The sequence below is a fragment of the Hylobates moloch genome, unplaced genomic scaffold (assembly GCF_009828535.3).
Source record: "Hylobates moloch isolate HMO894 unplaced genomic scaffold, HMol_V3 SCAFFOLD_10, whole genome shotgun sequence".
Classification (NCBI taxonomy): domain Eukaryota; kingdom Metazoa; phylum Chordata; class Mammalia; order Primates; family Hylobatidae; genus Hylobates; species Hylobates moloch.
The window spans coordinates 25,021,189-25,033,531 of record NW_026652285.1 but is presented as its reverse complement, the minus strand read 5'-3'; the positions used below and the strand labels follow the sequence as shown (position 1 = coordinate 25,033,531).

Sequence of the window (12,343 nt, the reverse complement as noted above, 5' to 3'; positions counted from 1 at the left end):
CCGTCTCAAAAAAAAAAAAAGAAGAGGGAAAGTTTTCCTGAGCATGAACTTTGCCTGGAGGAGTTATGAGGTGTGTTTAGAAATTGACAGCCCAATTCCTAGCCTAGAACAGAGGGTAAGTGTGGTAATAGGAGATGAAACTGCAAGGTAGTTAGGTGTGGCCATATTTGGAAGTGCTCTGAATGATTATACATGAGATTTTCTTGTAAGGGAGTTTGCCATATGATATATCCAGCAGCTGTGTACAGGTTGGGTTGTGAGGAGTCCTAGAAGCTGGGTGAAATAGAAGGAAGATCAGTTAGGAGGTGAGAGACAATAAGGACTGAGATAAGTGGAGGAGAGTGAGGCTGAAGAGGGGTAGATTTTAGAGGCATGGCTTAAATATGGCAGCTGAGTAGAGGTAGAGGAACAATGGAAAGAAAAGGAAGGAAACTAGTACTGATTACACACTGTATTAGGGTTATCCAGAGAAACAGAAACAGTAGGCTATATATAGATACATAGAAAGAGATTTATTATGAGGAATTAGCTTATATGATTATGGAGGCCGAGAAGTCTCATAATCTGCTGTCTTCAAGGTGGAGGCCCAGGAAAGCCAGTGGTGTAGTTCCAATCCAAACCCAAAGGACTGAGAATCAGGAAGGCTGATGGTGTAAGTCCTGGTTTGAGACTGAAGGCTCAAGAACTGGGAGCATTGATGTTAGAGGGCAGGAGAAGATGGATGTCCCAGCTCAACTCTATTCCCACTGGGAGTCCAGGACTGAGTGTAAGAGAAACAATGGTGGCTCTGGAGAGGGTTTGTAGAACTAGCTCCTGAGTTCCATTTTGAGGTGTTTGTATCTGTTTTTGCTCAGCCTAGCTTACTGCTGACCTGGCTCATTCTTCAGCCCCTCTCCTGCTTGTCCCTTATCAGAAGCCCCGTTGAACAGGGCCAAACCTGTTGGCCTATTTCCTGAATTACCCCTTTAATTTCTCCTCTCAATGTCCTGAGGCTGGAGGATTGATAAATTGACAACAGTTGCCTTTATGGAACAGTTTGTGGAAGCCCTATCTTCTGCTCTTCTAGGAAGCTCTGACAGGCTGGCCCCAAACCACGGGTTGGGGTTGGTATTGGACAGTCTTTCTGCTTTTCTAATTCCCCTCTGGGATCCCTCTTTGACAAAAAGTCCATCTTCTTGCTCTGTGTGCATGCAGTGATACCACTCCTGGCTTCTCCTTCTCATTTGTACACATTAAAATATAATTAATTTTCAAGTAGCCCAATGTTACTTCGTATTTCTAAAAGAATAAATTTTACATTTCTCACGGTGAGAATTTCAAGCGCCAGAGCCTGGACATTGGAGAAGATGGCTTTGGGAAGAAGGAGGGAGGCTTCCTAATGCCTTTGAAGTCCCACAACGAGGAAGGTGGCCTCAGCAGAAGACCCATCCTATGTCCACTCCATGGTTAAGCATCACTGGTGGGTTGGCATGTGATCTCTTCTATGGAAATAGCCTGGGCTTCCCTAATAAATAGCATCCTTAAATCTTAACTGCAATTTGCTCACATCTTAAGACCAGAAGCCTCAACCACAGCATCTGCCGCAATTACATGGGCATGTATAAAACTTTTCGGTTTGTTAGGATTTGATTTGCTCATCATGTTTAATGAAGGGCCATTGAACAGAGACAATAGCATCACCCATGTAAAGATAAGAATTTGCAGTACACAGCAAGTGGAGTAAATAAAAAACAATTGCCTTCCAGACTTTGTGAGAAGCTAATTGAAACTTGGCTCTTTTCTCAATAGACCCAAGTTCTTCCAACTATTAGTATATAATGGCCAAGTAGCTGTACAGAAATCATAGTTACTTCTACTCAAGATGTGGGAATAGTTGTGTTTTCTAAACTCTGACCTCCACTTTTAAAGACACAAGGATACTTATTCTGGATTATTCCACTGTGACTGAGGTAGAAGCTACAGCAATGGTTATAGGGATCCCTGTGAACATATTTACTAGTCTGTGAAACACTATTCCCTTCCTTTTCTTTAAAAAGTGCTGTTGTCAGATTTTTCTCTTTGAAGCTTGAGGCATAGAAGAAGGAGAGAAGAACACAAGGTAATTAGAGAAAAGCTAATGAATTCAGCTATTTGCTTTATGTTATTTGATCTCATCCAATAGAACTTTATGTTATTTGATCTCATCCAATAGGACTGATTTTAAACCAATATGCCCATGCCACATCTCACCGATGGAATCATTTTAAAGGTAGAGATTCAGACCAGGTGCGGTGGCTCACTCCTGTAATCCCGGCAATTTGGGAGGCTGAGGAGGGTGGATCACCTGAGGTCAGGAGATCGAGACCAGCCTGGCCAACATAGTGGTACCCCGACTCTACTAAAAATACAAAAATTAGCTAGGCACATCACAGGTGGTGCGTGCCTGTAATCCCAGCTACTAGGGAGGGTGAGACAGGAGAATCGCTTGAACCTGGGAGGTGGAGGTTGCAGTGAGCCGAGATTGCACCACTGCACTCTAGCGTGGGCAACAGAGCAATAGAGTGAGACTCCGTCTCAAAAAAAAAAAAAAAAAAAATAGTAGAGATTCAGGCAGGAGGGACGGAAAGTTGTGGATCGTGGTTGTAGGGGAGGATATCAGTACCTTCAATGCATTCACCCTGGAAGACCACACGTTTGCCCCAAAACCACTGTCCTTTATAAAAGCATATTTGAAGCTTCTCCTTGGAAATGACTTCCAGAGTCACCCAAGAAAACGCACATTATTATTTTGCAGTCACAACGTGTTTCTGACCCATTAAAGACGCTATGCAGCTTGGTTATTCACCCTATGCACTAGGTGTGGTTTCAAATGACATCTGGCTGGTTCCAAAAATAAACACACCAATAGAAGATGAAGATTGGCCTTCAATAATGATAACCAAAAGAATGTGTCCCAAGCTATGAGGGCAAGTTTGAAGGAAGGGTGATCTGAGGAATGGCAGGTCACCTGTAATAAAAGAATTCTTGTATGGCAAGACTTAATATGTAGCTTCCAAAAGGAACAACTTGGAGGAGTATCCCTCAGAATTTGAGCACTGATAGATTAAACATAAAATCCTCATATTTCATAGCTCCATCTGGAATGCATGAGAGCAGAGCTTCTGCTTGCCAAAATGTGCCAATGGTCGTAAAATGCCACTTCAGGCACATGACATAGTGGTGGCTTTGCAGGGTCATATCCTTTGGAGAACTAGGCTTGGGTATGTCTCCATCAGATCAACCAAGGGTTTCCTTTTTTTTTTTTTTTTTTTCCAAGCTTCTAGTGGGTATAATGCATTTTCACTTAGTAAACGTCCTTCCATCAGCATAGAAGTGACTTTTGGTTCTTTAATAAGTAAAAAACAGGCTTGTTATTTTTTTGGCCCATTCTAATTTAGGATATTGTCAGCACTGATTGAGCTCAACGGAGCTCAATCTGTATTTCTGCATTATTGCATCTCAGTACTGAAAAGATTGGAAGAGAGAGACATGTAATATGACAGAGAGAGTGTGGACACTGGAATTAGGGAGATCTGTATTGGAATCCTGGCTCCATCATGTAGGAGCTTTGTGATCTTGGGAGACCTCTCAGAGGCTTTGGGTCCTTATCTACAAACCCTTGCAGCATTTTGAGAGGACTGAAGGAGCTGCTGCATATGAGGTGCCTGGCACAGTGCCTGGTGCACAGTGGAGGCTCAGCAAGCAGGACCCATCACCAATGACAGAGTCATGCTGTGCACAGGCATGGAGCATAGTGCTTCATGCAGAGTAGGTGCTCCCAAAAGTTTAGTTTTCTTAATATTCTTGTGAACACTGAATACTAGTAGAAACGGAGGTGGGTGGCTTCCTGCAGCCCCATAGGAAGAGGGTAGAGTTGCCTCCATCTGCCTGGATGGAACTGCAAACGGGCCCTGAACCAATGGCCTTGTAAGTCCTTTCTCATTTCAGCTTCCAGGATTCCCTATCACATAGTCTAGTTTCTAGATGGGTTTCCTTACGTGGCTTTTCTCACAGAGTCTTAATTGAATATGAACTGGATGAGACACAAGCCTTTCCTCATTTAGGAGAAAGAGTCACAGACGTGCCCCCTACTCTGGGGACAGGGCCCAGCTGTCACTCTAGCTCAATGTCCCATGGATAAGCACTGCTGCAGGCAAGGTTGGTCACTTTGAAGCCAAACCATGAAGCTTTTACTTAACCAATCAGCATGTTTTGTGAGGAGTCCTGACTTAGCAAGAAGCCAGAGTAAAACATTTAATGAGGTATAGGACTCAGGTGAAGTGGCTAAATAACAAACGGAAAAATCAGCGAAGGAGGTAAAAAGGGGGAATGTTTGACATGGTTGCCACACCCACTGCTGACAGAATATAAAGCCTTGGAGAGGATCAAGGCTTATCCCAGGGAAAAGGAATCAGGTTTTGAAACTGACTTCCAGAGCTCCACTGCCTCCCTGCACCATGCCCTACAACTTCTGCCTGCCCAGCCTGAGCTGCCGCACCAGCTGCTCCTCCCGGCCCTGCGTGCCCCCCAGCTGCCACGGCTGCACCCTGCCCGGGGCCTGCAACATCCCTGCCAATGTGAGCAACTGCAACTGGTTCTGTGAGGGCTCCTTCAATGGCAGCGAGAAGGAGACTATGCAGTTCCTGAACGACCGCCTGGCCAGCTACCTGGAGAAGGTGCGTCAGCTGGAGCGGGACAACGCGGAGCTGGAGAACCTCATCCGGGAGAGGTCCCAGCAGCAGGAGCCCTTGCTGTGCCCCAGCTACCAGTCCTACTTCAAGACCATTGAGGAGCTCCAGCAGAAGGTGAGGAGGTGGGCACCACACTGCCAGCTTAATGAACTACTTACCTATATTTAACATACTAAACTGTGAATGGATCTAAGTCTGTTCACAGTAATGCTGAGAATGATAAAGACATAGATCACTGGCTTAGGTATGACATCAAGTAGTCTTAGAAAATCTGTTGTGGACCCACAAGGGAAGGATGCAGGCTGGTGTTAGAGTGAAGCATTAGACCAAAATCAGCAATAGCAATCTTATATGGCTTCTTACTCCAAACCAGAATATCTGATTTTTTTGGTTTGATTATGATATCCTGGTTTTGTTTTGAGAGCATTATAGCATTTTCAAAAAGTATGCACCTGAATTCTTTTCTTTTTTTAAAAAAATTTTATTATTATTATACTTTAAGTTTTAGGGTACATGTGCACAACGTGCAGGTTTGTTACATATGTATACATGTGCCATGTTGGTGTGCTGCACCCATTAACTTGTCATTTAGCATCAGGTATATCTCCTAATGCTATCCCTCGCCCCTCCCCCCACCTCACAACAGTCCCCAGTGTGTGATGTTCCCCTTCCTCTGTCCATGTGTTCTCATTGTTCAATTCCCACCTATGAGTGAGAACATGTAGTGTTTGGTTTTTTGTCCTTGTGATAGTTTGCTGGATCTAGAACTAGAAATACCATTTGACCCAGCCATCCCATTACTGGGTATATACCCAAAGGATTATAAATCATGCTGCTGTAAAGACACATGCACACGTATGTTTATAGCGGCACTATTCACAATAGCAAAGACTTGGAACCAACCTAAATGTCCAACAATGATAGACTGGATTAAGAAAATGTGGCACATATACACCATGGAATACTATGCAGCCATAAAAAATAATGAGTTCATGTCCTTTGTGGGGACATGGATGAAACTGGAAAGCACCTGAATTATTTTCTATGCTAAGAATTTCCTAAGCAAATCTTCAAATATTTAAAGCCTTTCAAAGCTATAGCAAAAGATAGCATTTATGGCAACACAAGAGAGCTGTTGACTCCAGCAGTATCTACAGACACATGGACCATCCTCTAGAGCAGCCATGTATAGATGACAATATGGGGCCATCCATTCTGGAAGAGAAGTAGATATAAGTAAAGAGTCCACAGAGAATTGGGACTGAATACCGGGTGTAAGTTTGGGAGGGATCCTGGAAGAGGCAATATCTGAGTGGGGTTTGAAGTATGAGTGGGAGTTTATATCCAATTGTACAAGCCCTTGATTCTGGGACAGAATCGACTGTCCACTGTTCTGTAGATCTGGAAAAGTAGATGCCAGAAAGGGGTTGTGCTATTTGAATATCATTCGTTTATTTACCCAGAGTTGGAGAGTGTTAGGCACAGTGCTGGGGTGGGGGATAATGTACTGAGTAAGACGGTCTCCTTCCTTCAGGAGCTCACAGTCTAACAGGGGAGATAGATGTGGAAACAAAATGATCACACAAAGGTCATAAGAAGTGTTATTGATTAAGTATGTAGGTTACACAAGGGGTCTTGCTAGTGGGTGAGGGCATTCTGGGTAGAGCAAGAAGCTTTTTGCAAAGGCATGAACAAGGGCAATATGAGGGGAGAGTGGAAAGAAGTCATCAGGTGGAACAAAGGTGGTTTGAGTGTTGGATAACCAACTTGTTCTGGCTTGCCTGGGATTTTTCCCATTTTAGCATCCCAGGAACCCCTCAGTCCTAAGTAAACTGGGATGGTTGGTCACCCAACCCAGGGGTTGGATACTCAGTAATCTCAATTATTGCAGGAAGCCAGAAGCAGATAAGAATAGAATTCATGATGAATTCACATTGGTTTTCCTGGTTTTGAAATGGTCAGTTTTATGATCAAATCCTCCTTTTATCTCAGAGCTGAAAATCTGAAAGGACTTAAAGCTATTTGGGAGGAATGTGGCTGAAAGAAAATAGCATTTCACTTTAAGGCACAAGGCATTTCTTAGTATAACCCATTTCATGATTAATCCTATCCCCAGATCCTGTGCAGCAAGTCTGAGAATGCCAGGCTGGTGGTGCAGATCGACAATGCCAAGCTGGCTGCAGATGACTTCAGAACCAAGTAAGATTTTCCTGACCATCAGAGCAGTCTAGTAATGGGCAGGCTGAATTGCAAAGTGATGAGCTCCCTATTCTGGAATGTGGAAGCAGAAGTTTCTGGATGATATTGGGAGGATTCTTGCATTGGGTTAGGATTAGGTTAAATGTCAAAGCCTCTTCAATAGGTGCTCAGATTCTGTGTTTTAAGTTTTTTTTGTTTGTTTGTTTGTTTTGAGATGGAGTCCCCCTCTCTCATCCAGGCTGGAGTGCAGTGATGCGATCTTGGCTCACTGCAACTTCCATCTCCCGGGTTCAAGTGATTTTCCTGCCTCAGCCTTCCTTGTAGCTGGGATTACAGGCATGTGCCACCAGGCCCAGCTAATTTTTGTATTTTTAGTGGAGACAGGGTTTTACCATGTTGGCCAGGCTGGTCTTGAACTCCTGACCTCAAGTGATCCACCCGCCTCAGCCTCCCAAAGTGCTGGGATTACAGGCGTGAGCCACCGCGTGCAGCCCTGTGCTTTAAGTTTGATTGTAAGACACCATCCATTCTTACTCCTTTTCAACCCAATGTCTGGAATAAGTTTAAAAGTGATTTTCACGTTGGTCTCTTTGTATACATTAGTCACTGTCAACCCCCCAAAAAGAAGTTATTAAACCACAAAAACAGGAGGCAAAATCCATTGCCTTTCAGAGAATCAATCAATACTTTTAGGTATGACTATTATTACAGTCATGAGAATCCTTTGCATTTTCCTGGGATCTTACATTTTACAATATAATTTTACATATATCATCTTCAGTCCAACCCTATGAGGTGTTAGTTTTGTCTTCATTTTACAGTTGAGGAAATCAAGCCTCAGAGAGATCAAGGTATCTATCTACAGTCATTTAATGACAAGACTGGCTCTGACTCTGAATTCAGCGTTTTTTCCACAACACTAGATTGCTTCTTGGCAAGGCTGGAAAGGATGGCAGGACAACCTGGAGCAGGCTTGCGAAGGGCACTGATTCACTTGAGATGGCAAAAACAGCAGGGCTTAGTTGATAGCAACTTGTAAACGAGCGTCTTAGAACAAACTGAGTTCGTGTTAGACTAAACTATCCACAGGCATTCCACCAATACCTTTTCTGTGTGTCTCAGTGACAAAATAGGCCTTCTCACTCAGTATAGGAGTATTTTCTCCCAAAATATTTCAAAATATAATAAAATTGACTAAGTCAGCCAAGTAAAGGCCGAGAAACAAAGACTTTTTTTTGGGGGCCTCTTTTGACCTCTGGCTGTGTGTGCAGGTACCAGACGGAGCAGTCCCTGCGGCAGCTGGTGGAGTCCGACATCAACAGCCTGCGCAGGATTCTGGATGAGCTGACCCTGTGCAGGTCTGACCTGGAGGCCCAGGTGGAGTCCCTGAAGGAGGAGCTGCTGTCCCTCAAGCAGAACCATGAGCAGGTAAGAGTCCCAGCCCCCAATATCCCAATACTGAGAGCTCTGTGATGCCCCTGAATAGGATAAGGTAGGACTTGATTTGCTAAGCACCCTAGACCTAACAACATTTTGCTGGTTGCTCAAAACGTACTTCGGGGCTTGTTGGGGAATGAGTGACAGCTTACCTTTTTTACACAAAGGAGTGTGGTAGGCTGACCTATTTCCCCTTGGGACCAGACATGTATGGCTGAAAGGTCACACAAATATCTTTAAATTACTGTCTACTGTTTGATGCTATCTATTAGCTTCTGAAGAGGTGCCAGGTAGGTTAATGACTGAGACTGGAAGGAGATAGAAAACATTCTTACACTCTGTTTCACCTAGATAACTAGAACTCAAGCTGGATAAATGGATGGATGGATGAATGGATGGATGGATGGATGAACTGGTGGATGGGAAAAACGGGAGAAATGAAATAACTCAAATAATGGTTGATTTAGATCTCATGGCTGAATGCAATACTATGAAATCAGATGCATGTCTCAAACATTAGATGTTTTCATGATGAAAACATGTGTCATACTCTAGTAGTATCCCATGAAATAAATAGGAGGAATGAAACCTGGTTTCTCTATATTTAAGTAGCAACAATTGTAAGCCAATTATCACGCCAGGCTTATCACTGAGCAAAGGGGAAATAAGAAAGAAATGATAGAATCTTGGATTGGGTAGAAATATTAGCAATCATTTAATGCAGCAGCTTTATCATATAGATGAGGGAAGGGATTCAGAGAAGAGGCCAGAATCTCCAGAGGTGACAGCTGGGCTTCAACTCATGTTTCCTAAGCTGCAATGCAATCCTCTTCCCATTATATTGAACTGCCTCAAAGAGGTTATTGATAGACTTCTTTCTGTGGGTTTATTTCTTCCCTTTTCTCCATTAGGAAGTCAACACCTTGCGCTGCCAGCTTGGAGACCGCCTCAACGTGGAGGTGGATGCTGCCCCTGCTGTGGACCTGAACCAGGTCCTGAATGAGACCAGGAGTCAATATGAGGCCCTGGTGGAAACCAACCGCAGGGAAGTGGAGCAATGGTTCGCCACGCAGGTGGGCATCTAAGCACGTGGCCGCTCAGGACCCGAGGCCCCCCAGGGCCCTGGAGGCAGGGTCTGATCCTTTCTCCCCTTGGGTGTTTCAGACCGAGGAGCTGAACAAGCAGGTGGTGTCCAGCTCGGAGCAGCTGCAGTCCTATCAGGCAGAGATCATCGAGCTGAGACGCACGGTCAATGCCCTGGAGATAGAGCTACAGGCCCAGCACAACCTGGTGTGTATTGTTCAGACCTGCTGGTGAGCGATGGGAAGTTGGAAGGCAGAGTCCCGGGGATGTGCTTGGGGCCACACACTCTCCTTAGCTCTTGGAGCTTGTGAGTTTTTTGGAACCCCATGGAGGAACCCTATAAGGAGCAGCTCTCTGACATTCCTGATCTTCCCCACCACAGCGAGACTCTCTGGAAAACACGCTGACAGAGAGCGAGGCCCGCTACAGCTCCCAGCTGTCTCAGGTGCAGAGACTGATCACCAACGTGGAGTCCCAGCTGGCGGAGATCCGCAGTGACCTGGAGCGGCAGAACCAGGAGTATCAGGTGCTGCTGGACGTGCGGGCCCGGCTGGAGTGTGAGATCAACACGTACCGGAGCCTGCTGGAGAGCGAGGACTGCAAGTGAGTACCCGGCAGGCAGCACCCCTGCAAGGGACAGGCACTGTTCTACTGTAGGACAAAACAGGGACTTTGAAAATCAAGTTTCAGATGCCAATCTGTCTGTAGAGGCCAGAGTTTTATATTACAGCCGTGGGAAGTATAGGCTATTTGTTGCTAACATTATCCGGGCTAAAGATATTTTCTTTTACAAAAGATAGTCATGGGACTTGATTCCTTCCTCTAGTAGAGATTTTTTGGATGCTAATGGGTAAATAAATCTTTCTGTCTTCAGGACTGTCTTGTCACCACAAAAAGGAAAATGAAACTGTAACAATGATCGCTTTTTCTGATTTAAACAGAACTTTCAAATCCACCGTTTCATTAATTCTTGATAGAATCATCTGAGGCAGGCAGAGTGGGAATCATTATCACCTTCTTAGAGATGAGCATTTGAGTGTCAATAGGGATGATGATCAATAACTAACAGTACGGCAGTTGCGAGCGAACATACTACTTTTATGAACACAATCTTGTGGAATTTTCATAATCCTGTGTGGTTGGTACTACCAGTCCTGCCTTACAGGTGGGAAAGCTGAGGCTTAGAACGAGGAAGTGACTTTCTTGTGTGTCTAGGGTCATAGAAGGAAGGCTAGGATTCCACCTTACATGTTCTTTGCTCATTTCTGCCACTGTATCAGAACTCTGTAGAAGGAGTGATCCAAACAAGGCATGGCTTCCTAGGACATCAGAGAACAGCTTCTGCTTGTTTCTGTGTCTCTTTGGGTTGAGTCTCCCTTGTTTGAATCACCATTCTCATGCTGACAGTCTAATGCTTCTGCATCCCAGGCTGCCCTCCAACCCCTGTGCCACCACCAATGCATGTGAAAAGCCCATTGGATCCTGTGTCACCAATCTTTGTGTTCCTCGTTCCCGCTGTGGGCCCTGCAACACCTTTGGGTACTAGATACCCTGGGGCCAGCAGAAGAATAGCATGAAGACAGAATTACCATCAGCAGGCCAGTTCCGCCTCTCTGACAACCATCAGCCACCGGACCCCACCCTGAGGCATCACCACAAATCATGGTCTGGAAGGAGAACAAATGCCCAGTGTTTGGGTCTGACTCTGAGCCTAGGCTGACTTGATCCTCCTCACCCCAGGTCCCTCTCCTGTAGTCAGTTTGAGTTCTGATGGTCAGAGGTTGGAGCTGTGACAGTGGCATATGAGGTGTTTTGTTCTCTCTGCTGCTTCTACCTTTATTGCAGTTCCCCAAATCGCCTAATAAACTTTCCTCTTGCAAAGCAGACATGATTCTCATTTGTATTCATTCTTTTCAAAGTGTTGACTCTCTGTGTGCTTCTTATAAAGCCACTTGAAAGCAGAAGGAGAACTTTATAGGTTAATCATGCCCTAAAAGGTCTTCATCACCTTCATTAAGATTCATTAAGCACAGTGAGTCCCATCATCCACTTAGGCCAGCATAAAACAAGTGGAATCACTAGGACAAGAGGCCTCATCTGAATATGATAAATGTATTTCTCGTGGGACCTTACTCAGTAAAATGCAACAGTGAGCATCTCTAGACAGTTCCACTCTTTCTTTTAAGTCCCTACCAGGGATGACAGAAGTTAATATTTATTGAACACCTACCAAATGCCAGGAATTGTGCTACTAATTTTTTCTCTTCCTCACGTTGAGGAAGGATCAATGGCAGGACTGAACCCAGAGTTCACTCTCTGTGCTTGTCAGTTACACATGAGGTGTGATTATGAGAGGACAAAACCGATTTCAAGCAAGCACCCAGAGCTTATACATCCTCCTGGGGAGACACAATGCTATTAGTGCTCAAAGCATCTCTGAAACTCTCCTTTGTGAAATACTGAATAACTCAATACTAAAAAGCACCACCTTGCCTTCTTCCATATTTGAGCAATACCCAACCTATTTTGAAAGTGTTTCTTTTGTCACTTGAATCGTTTAACCATGGGAACTACACATGAATTTTGGGGCCCTCCCCCTCAAAGTTATTTAGAATCAAATTAGGATATTACAAGTCAGGTGTCTGCAAATGCTAACCGTGACCACGGTACTGGTGCCTGGCTCCTACTGGTGCCCACTGATGTCTAACCAAGGTTAATGGCTCCCATCACTGTGCGTGCTGTGGTTTGCGCCAAGGCCACTCCCTCAGTCTGCAGATTGTTCCCAGATTAACCAATCTGCTAGTTATGTCTTCTCTCCTTGAGATGAAGCTGATACTATCTCTCCTGCTGTGATGATGCTGGTTCCATCATCACATGTCAGTCTTAAATTCTTAAATTTTTTTTTTTTTTTTTGG

At 44.5% G+C, this 12,343-nt stretch overlaps 1 protein-coding gene across 2 annotated transcripts; it reads left to right on the top strand.

Moving 5' to 3' along the window:
• The first annotated feature begins 4,412 nt into the window (after positions 1-4,412).
• LOC116474816 (keratin, type I cuticular Ha3-II) lies at positions 4,413-11,312 on the top strand. 2 transcript variants are annotated; one of them, XM_032163587.2, is made up of 7 exons: positions 4,413-4,823; positions 6,826-6,908; positions 8,180-8,336; positions 9,257-9,418; positions 9,510-9,635; positions 9,811-10,031; positions 10,857-11,312. In XM_032163587.2, the coding sequence occupies exons 1-7, from the start codon at positions 4,476-4,478 to the stop codon at positions 10,972-10,974; spliced, it is 1,215 nt and encodes a 404-aa protein (XP_032019478.1). In that variant the 5' UTR covers positions 4,413-4,475; the 3' UTR covers positions 10,975-11,312. The 2 variants fall into 2 exon arrangements, with proteins under 2 accessions (XP_032019478.1, XP_032019480.1); XM_032163589.1 differs by having other exon boundaries at positions 4,476-4,823; positions 9,510-9,639; positions 9,815-10,031; positions 10,857-10,974.
• Positions 11,313-12,343: the final 1,031 nt, after the last annotated feature.